Below are 9,008 nucleotides of genomic sequence, written 5' to 3' on the forward strand. Positions count from 1 at the left end.
TTTATGACTGCGAGACAGTCTATGTTCAAGGATCATCGATTGAATGTTCGTGTTCCGATTAATGCTATTTTTTTGTTTTAATTGAGAACTAGAATCTCTGAACAGAAAGAGAGAGAGAGAGAGAGAGAGAGAGAGAGAGAGAGAGAGAGAGCTCAATGAAACCAAAATCAAAATAAGCACTAAACTTTAACGTTTGTTTCCCATCAACGGATCGAAGCTGAAATGGAAAAGAGGGCGAAGCAAGGAGATGAGGAGAGGAAGGGAGCAATTCATTAAAACTGCCGAAGGCGGTGAACGATTGCCTATAGCCTGTACTTGAAGCCACGCATTAAATCTACGTTATTACAGGTTATTACCAAGTAATGAGAGACTTCCTCGCGTCATTTACGTATCTGCTGGTCTGCCGATGCAATCCCATTTCCCTTCTCCCTCCCTCCTCCTTAGCACCACCCTGTGCAACCCATCCCTTACGTGACTTCGACGCGCGATGGAACACCTAGCACGCACGAGTGCACAATTTTTGTGCCAATGATGTCTCGTAAATTTAGGTCGACGAATGGACCAAATTTTCTTGGGTACGACAGAAATATGTGTTGCTTCAACAATATGTTTTATTTAAATTCTCAAATCAGCCTCGAATTGACTTCGAAACATTAAAAAGTTGTCTTTATTGTAGTAAGAAATCTCTGTTGTACATTATAAATATCAAACATATTATAAATTATAATCGTTATGTTTATAATTACAAGTTGTGACACGATTATTAGTTGCACTTTTTTGCACAATTTTTGAGATCTAGTCATTGTAATATACTTATAGAAAACTGACCGTCGATATATTATAGTTTATTTACCGAGTCAGTTCTAAAACTGTTAAGTTTGTCACAACAAACTTTATGCTTTTTAATGTAAATTTCAATTTAGCTGAAATACTTAATTATCAATACTTAATTACTTTTTCAATACTTAATTATCACACACATAAGCGGCGCTCAAAAGTTTTATATTTCAAGGTTTAAGTTTGCCTCAGCAATACTAGCTAATTAGATCGATTTCATATCTATTTTGAATAGTTAATTTTTTATTTAACGAGACATACATTTTCAAATATTTTTTATGTACTTGACATTTTTTACCTTTGTAAGGTTTTTTCATGAGATACAAATCTTCTCTACATTTCAGCAACGCATTTTTGTAGATTTAAGAACAATGCAAATTGTAATATTTTACAAAAAATATTTTTAGATGCATGAAAATATTTGACGTTACGAACATAATAGATATATAAAAATACATAATAGATATATATAAACTGTATAAAGTTTTCGGGAAGGTTTATTTGTTTCGTAGGTGTTCCGTCTTTCGCAGAAACGGATCTCAATTAGAGGAATTTTGCGCGCTCCCAAGATGTACATTGGAGAGGGTGGTATTCGAGGTGGAAATAGCAAGCAAAAAACAGAGATTCCCGCGTCTGCTGCTCCGGTTGGCCGCGCGGCACATGCGCGACTAATTACAATTCTCTTTGATGATTCGCCGCCGCCTTAACCCCTTCCATTCTTTCACCTCCACTAGTCCCCGTTCTATCAAGCTTCACCGGCAATCGCGCCGGTAAACGCTCTTGTGCCTTGGGTCTTATACCGGACTAATGAAAAAAGAAAATTTATAGATAGCAAATAATGAATTCGAGTGCTTATAAATGCATCTTTGAGCAACAATTATTAATTGTTATTATAAAAATTATATTTGTCCTTCGACGAATATTTAAGAATCGAAAAGGGACATCTCGAATACCAAGAGCTCATCGGGGCGAAAGCCGCGAGATATGTACAAAATACGTATAATTAGCACTTTCGCGTTCGAAAGGGAAAGAACATGGTGAGAGAAGCGGGTTCCGTCAAAGGGAGCCGATGCCTAACCTGTCTCATTGTAGATTTCTTTATTCTACGCTTCACAGTCTCTGCGCCGAGGTAAACCAAGGTCGTTCTTCGATGGGCGTAACAGACCGCGTTGGTCGGATCCCAAAAAGGCCCAAAGGGACCGGCCGTGGAAAGCCCGAAATCGTGTTAACACGCATAATGGTAGACCATAACGACTCGACTCGCTATTCTGAATTCATCGTGCGCTTTTTTCCGAAAATACCAGAACCGGTCTAATTTTGCGGTTGGATCGGAATCGATATTTCTCCGCTTCATAGCATTTTTATGAAAATAAACGTTCTATTCAATCTGATTAGGAATGTTCAGATTTTCCATTATAATTTATGAAAATTATTGCGATTTTGCAAATTTGAAAATTTTATTATACTTAAACTACTTGCAAATATTTTTTAATTCTCCTAAAGAATTTTTACAAAATGTTATGGCATTGTAACTTTCAAAATTCTATCATAAAACCACTTTTTATATTGAAGAAATTAATAAATTTGTAATCATCAAAACTATATATTTTTTCTTATTTTTTTTCTCTCTTAAAAAACAAAAATTAAACCTACCATTTAAAACAATAAAATTAAAAAAATGTATTACATACATTTCCGCGGAGTTTGAAGATCTCATTGAAGGAATAAATTTATGAGAAAATCGACACTAATGTTATTTATCTTTGAACGTGGATTTGACAAACGATACATAATATAATTTGTAGAAAAAGAATATCCTATTCTTTCAGATGAGAAACAAATTGTCAAAATTTTAGAAAAGAAATGTAAGGATCAAAGGAATCTTTAAATAAAATTTTAAGAATATAATAAAATATATATCTAAGGTTTCGTAGATACTCCAAAGTTTAAAAAATTGTAAGATTAGTCAGCTGATTACGTTTCAAATCTGTTTTAAATCTCCCTAGTGAGTTTTCTAAAAACTAATCCTATCAAGAAAAATTTCCTAATAAAGGTAAACGCAAAGGTGAACATTCAGGCTGGTTCTCGATCTTGCAGGAAAATGACAGAAATTCATCGACGAGACAGCGCAACGTCCGGCATTCTCTTTGTTCCTAATTATGCCTGCGGGATCGGTCCCATAATCCTCAGCGGTCAGACCGAGATGATAGGGCCCGCCGTGACGCGCAGTCGTGGCGGCAAAAAGTGGACGGCTGGCAGGGGGAGGGTGGGGAAGGAGAGAACGCAACCGAACGCGCACGGAATTACCCGAGCGTTCGCATCTGCGTTGCGCGAACGCCGCGAACACGTTAGATACGTCAGTCGGCCATCGACCACCGATGCAAATGGGTGTATTTAATGGGGTACTGTGTGTCGCGATCACGTGACCTCGTCACTGCGAGTGATACACGAATTATATACATATTACTATTCATTGCGGAATAAAATGTGAATGCCGTCGACATTGAAAATGGTGCTATGCATTGTGGGGCTCATCCTAACGGCGGCATCGGCCCAAGGATGGGGCATCAACCACGCGTACCCTGGAACCGGCGCCAAATGCGAGCGACTAAACGTATCCTTCTGCCGGGGATTGCGTTACAATCTGACAGCAATGCCGAATTTCATGGGCCACGAGGATCAACGGCAAGCGGAACGAGGGGTAACTTCGATTCTTAAAAAAAATACATTTAGCTTAATTTTCTCTCTTACGCTTTTCGTATCGAGAAGCTTAAAAAACGTTCTAAATGAATATTGAAAAATATGCTTTGTAAAAAGACATGAAGAATGAGGATTTTTATGTTATTTTATATTATTAAAGATAAATTATGTATTTAAGATATAATATACATACATATATATATTATAAATTTATTTTTCTTTAAAAAAAGAAAGTTTGTATTAACAAATCAATCACTCCAGAAAATTGAAAAAAATAATCTATATTTTAACTAATATATCCTGTGTAACATAAATAAGAGCTTGCAGAGCTACTAGCAGTATTTCAGTAATTTCTTGGTCAAAATTATAGTTACATATTAATTTCTTGATTTAAAACTACATTATCAGAAAATGCAATTTCCCTAACTGTAAGAATGTGTAGTTAATAAATAGTAACTATTTACTAAACATTCATAATATTCAGTACATAATTATTTGTAATGTTTATTTTTGAAACAGTCGTGTTAAGACAAAAAGCAATACATTAAATGTGCTATGGCCTTAATAGCCTTCAGGTGGGAGACAGATAGAAAAAGAGGGAGAGATTTTCATAGCAGAGCGAGTGTTAATAAGCGATCGAAGATCAAAGAACGCGCGTCCGGCTCTCATTAGCAGCGATAAGGCGAATCAAAGTCGCTGAACCGCGATGTTATGGAAGGGAGGGAACGAGAAGATGGAAGGGGAAGGGGAGAATACCGGTCCCTTTTTCTCCGAGCAGGATATACGGTTCTCTCCACAGGAGACATAATTAGAAGCCGTTTTCTCGTCTGTGCCCGTGGATTGCTGGATTCCTCGACGTATCGATTCAATACTGATCTTCCGGTCAGATTCCACTTCTGCGCGGAATGCTGTTAATTAGCGGCAAAATGATGAAAATTTATTCGCGCGTAATCGTTGTCAAAATGATCAAGATTTACTTTTTGTAAATAAATTTATTTACAGTCGATTTGCTACTTCTTGCGAGTCAAAAATAATATAATATTTACTTATTAAAGTATTAATACAAAATAATCTGTTTTCAGTAAATATTAATCATGGTCGCCAAAATTTTGGCATAGAAAAAAAATTCTATCGATCTGCTCCTCTCCCTGCGGAGGTATTGACTTCTTCGCCGAATCATCGACCTTTGCTACATCCATACTGATTCTATTTTCCGCGTGATTATTATAGAAATGTGTTAATACTTATTCAAGTGTTTGATCGGCATTCAAATATCTTCAACTAGGGATCTCATGTACGAATTTATAAGAATTATTTGAAAAAATGCAATTACTATCTAGCTGCTCCAAACGATGCATCTTTCTACGTCAGCAGATGCTATATTTTCGACTAATAGTAGTTAGTATGAACACGCATCGTGGGGGAAGCTGAAGAGACAGTGAAGAAGTCGTACTTACGCGCGCTTACTCGCACGTATGTATAATCGGTTGCGTTAATATTGTCGGTGCACTTACATCCATATTGGGCTACTACGTATACATAGAAAACGGAGTATTGCGAATTGTAGTTTCACAGACCAGACATTTAAAGGACTCCTGATAGTATTTAAAATTATGTAAATTATTTAAGTACGATCTCGAGATGCTTTACGGCTATTTCATTGATTGGACGAAATCTTACTTGAGATAATGTTGCATATAAGACTTTGAATACTGCTCAATTGATATTCTACTTATAATAACTTTGATCTTACAATTATAATTCGCTTTGCTTTGATCGAATTCTAATTTGGCATTCGCAGTCCCTTCGATCTCCAATGCGTAATCTGATTAATTTACATTTAACAATAAAAATCTGCAATATTTAAGCAACATATATTTCACACATATTTACCATATGATTCATATGTAATTGATCGTATAGTTCAATCGCTTCACGCTCGCAAGGATCAAGAAGACTAGATGAATCGCGTGTCGTGACTGTTGTGAGGTACCCTTGGAAATGCGGACGCACCGTACCATTAATGCACCCGATTGTACACGCCGCTACACACAACAAATACATACATATATGTACACACACACTCACGTACATATACATATACATATACACGACATAAGGAAAGAGAGGTATTTATAGCCGAGGGTTCACTCTCGCTCGCTCAGTTTTATTATCGTAATAACGTTAAGGCGGTTTCCTTTGAAGCCGCCTGAAGCGAGATAGCTCTGACGAGCAAAACTGCGTATTTTTGTAGCAGCTGCGTTCCCCGTGCGCACGTGTACGTGGCGCGCGTGGAGGCGTGTGCGTGCGTGTATGGGAACACCGTCGGCGGATGCGGATTTGATATGCACTTTTCACGCGATGGACCGAGAATGACGATGATGTTGGATCCGCGTAGAGGGGACTTGAAAACCTTAGCTTTTTTTTAAATAATAGGTTACTATAATTTTTATATGCAATGTGCAGGCTTAAAATAAAAAAAATATTTGAAAAATGGACAATATATCCCTAAATAAATTGAGAATAAAAAAAATGTTTAAAAAAGATATATATTGAATTTAAGTAGGTATTAACAGATTGATTGGAAACTTTGAAGTTGAAAGAAAAAATACTTAATATGCTAAAAGAACAGAGAAAAATTAAATAAAAGATTCTTAACAAATTTTTAATTTATAAAGATGTATTTATAATTACATTATTATATTATTATATTATTTATAATTACATAAATTATTTTAATTCTCTAATTCAAAATCTCAAAAGAAATTTTGAATTTTAATACTTCAAATAATATACCTAATATTATTTTAATTCAATTATAATAAAATACTTGTGTCACGATATAATTAATTTAATTGAAAATTTCTGAGCGATTAAACGTGCGTTGCAAGAACTTTACAGTTATTTTACTATTAATCTAACATATAATTGTAAATAATCACGATACTACTCTTACGTGTAATTATACAATTACAATTTGCGCGAAGCGTTTAAATTACAATCCAGTTTGCATTTGTAATCGAACGCGTAACTTAATACAGATGCAACCGGGCCCAGCTGCAATTACATGCGATTGCACTTTAATGCCTTTATAACTTAATGCGAGCATAATGTAACACGTATGATTACATGCATCTTTACCAATTTACTCGCGATTATGATCGAAAGTACCTGTAATCTTTTTACGAAGATACATGGAAGACAACGAGAAACGACTGTTTGTTACGACCATATCGTAAGGAAAAACATGGTAAACATATGACTTGCTGACTATCACTCGGTAAAATCCGAGTAAAATTATAATTAAAAAAAAAACATTAAAAAAATTAAACTACATTTGATTAATTAAATTACAGTTTCGTTAAATTAAAGCTTTCTAACGATAACTAAAATTCTCGGTAATTTTTTGCTCTCCGTTTATTTCTTTTGTCCTCGATTGCGCCTCGTGAGATTTTTCTCTTGGATTATCATTTCCGCGAATCATATCGGAGTTAATGTTTCTCATAAATGGTATTGACAAGCCTCCGAGATAAACCGCCGCGGCTCTGGTCATTCTAGAGCACGCATGAAGCTCGAATCAAAGAGCGCCGCTATCATTTCGCCGCTTCCATCTCACTGTTCACCTCACCCTTCCACTTTCTTTCTTCTCGTTCTCCACCGCGCCGTACGTCGACAAGTCTTACGCAAACTTATCCGCTGGTGATACCATTAAACGCATGTGTGTAAGTCGTCACGAGTGTACACACTGAAAATCTGTAAGAGCCGTTCCATGATTCCACGAATCGTTATCTTGGAATCGTTAAAGCTCGTGATAAATTCTTTCGAAAACTCCGTAGCTCTGTCTTCGAGAGTCAGAATCATTTTAGCTTGGTAGTAATATCGAATTTTACACACTTCGTCGGTGAAGTTGGCTGTGCATTTTTCAAAATTAAAGAGAAACTGCTAGAGCACACTCTTCGAATTTAATTAGAGTTATCAAGCGATTTTAAGCCCATTTCTATCAATGCAGTTTAATTTTAATTTCTTTAACTTATTTTTCACTTTATCTAGTTTTAAGAATTAGAAAAATAAATAAATTAAACCGAGATTAAAGTTAATTTACATTGATAGAAATAGACAGTTCTATCGTTTAAACAAGAGTTCTATCGTTTAAAATAGTAAAAACGTCATTTGAAGCATCAGAAGATTATTTATTTATGATGCTCCTTATTGTTTAAGAGTCATATTTTTTAGAGTTCTATAAAAAAGATTCTATAAAGTTCAACATTTTTTTAAAAATAATTTCTGTAAAATCACTTGAAAACTATAAATCTCTTCAGCTTTATTTTTTTTTTTTTTTTGAAAAAAGTATATAACTTTACAAATATTCAAGTTCTAAAGAGGACCTGTAATTATTTACAATCAAAATTGCGAATTTCCGATTGCAGCCTGTGTCTTATGCGGGATATTTTGAGATGTAATCATAGAGATGATGTAACGATCTAATTATAAAACCGATTCCAATTGAAAGTCGACGAGCTCTAAATTCCCAAAACTCTAAAATTTGTGTGCGTAATCATTCTCTCGAACTAGCCAATTAATATGCGATCGGGACAATTACAGAGAGATTAACTTTTGAACACATTTCGCAGGCTGATGATTTCTTTAAGTTCGATGAATGATCCTAAGAAAGGTGCCACCGTCAATCATATGCCATAGTTCCCGGAAGGCGGCAATTGCGGGACGCACTTGGTCATCTTTCTTCGTCCTGGGATATAATGTTTCAAAGATATCAAAAAATCAACAATAGAAAACATCAAAAATAAAAAAATCACTTTTTCAAATTAAAATAATAAATGTTTGAATGTTTGAACATTTCAAAATTTCAGGAATTGGAATTAAGTTAAACATTTGAAAAGAATGATAACGCAGCGATAGTTTTAAAACAGTCGTACTCGGATAATCTAAAATACTTTAAAATTAAAAATCGAAACCACTGAAGACACACACACGCGGCGCAATTCTTCAGTAGTGAAAGACCATATTACTGGCATATTAAGCGTTTACTAAAATTTGATTTAATAAATTTGTAGAATTAACGATGATTTAAGTACTAAAAATATTTTTTTCTAATTATTTCAGTTATAAACAATTATAAAGTTTAAATAAAATTGATATTTTTTAAATAATAAAATAATGAATAAGCTCAGTTGCATCTAATACCATATATTACTGGCAACCTCAAAATTTCGTCGTCCTTCATACTGACAATCAAATGAACATATTTCTGACAGCACATATACATATGGAAAACTGTCAGAAATATGTTCATCTGATTACCAGTATTAGGATCGATTATATAGGTATATATATATATATATATATATATATACATATATATATATATATATACATATGTATATTATAACTTTTATATACATATATTTCGAATTCTATATAATATTTATTCGAATTCTAGATATTAGAAAATA

General features: G+C 34.4%; 1 protein-coding gene and 1 long non-coding RNA gene across 2 annotated transcripts in view; one reads left to right on the plus strand and one right to left on the minus strand.

The window, feature by feature from the left end:
• Positions 1-3,199: 3,199 nt before the first annotated feature.
• LOC105458886 (frizzled-2-like) overlaps positions 3,200-9,008 on the plus strand; it is an 18,919-nt gene continuing 13,110 nt past the window's right edge. Inside the window, exon 1 of the mRNA XM_011704481.1 lies at positions 3,200-3,538. Coding sequence (XP_011702783.1) covers positions 3,329-3,538 — 210 coding nt within the window. The 5' untranslated portion in view covers positions 3,200-3,328. The remainder of the gene's footprint in view (positions 3,539-9,008) is intronic.
• Positions 7,707-9,008, minus strand: part of LOC105458885 — a 1,530-nt gene continuing 228 nt past the window's right edge. Inside the window, exon 2 of the long non-coding RNA XR_975593.1 lies at positions 7,707-8,284. This is a non-coding gene — a long non-coding RNA (uncharacterized LOC105458885). The remainder of the gene's footprint in view (positions 8,285-9,008) is intronic.

The sequence above is a fragment of the Wasmannia auropunctata genome, unplaced genomic scaffold (assembly GCF_000956235.1).
Source record: "Wasmannia auropunctata unplaced genomic scaffold, wasmannia.A_1.0 LD334259.1, whole genome shotgun sequence".
NCBI classification, from domain to species: domain Eukaryota; kingdom Metazoa; phylum Arthropoda; class Insecta; order Hymenoptera; family Formicidae; genus Wasmannia; species Wasmannia auropunctata.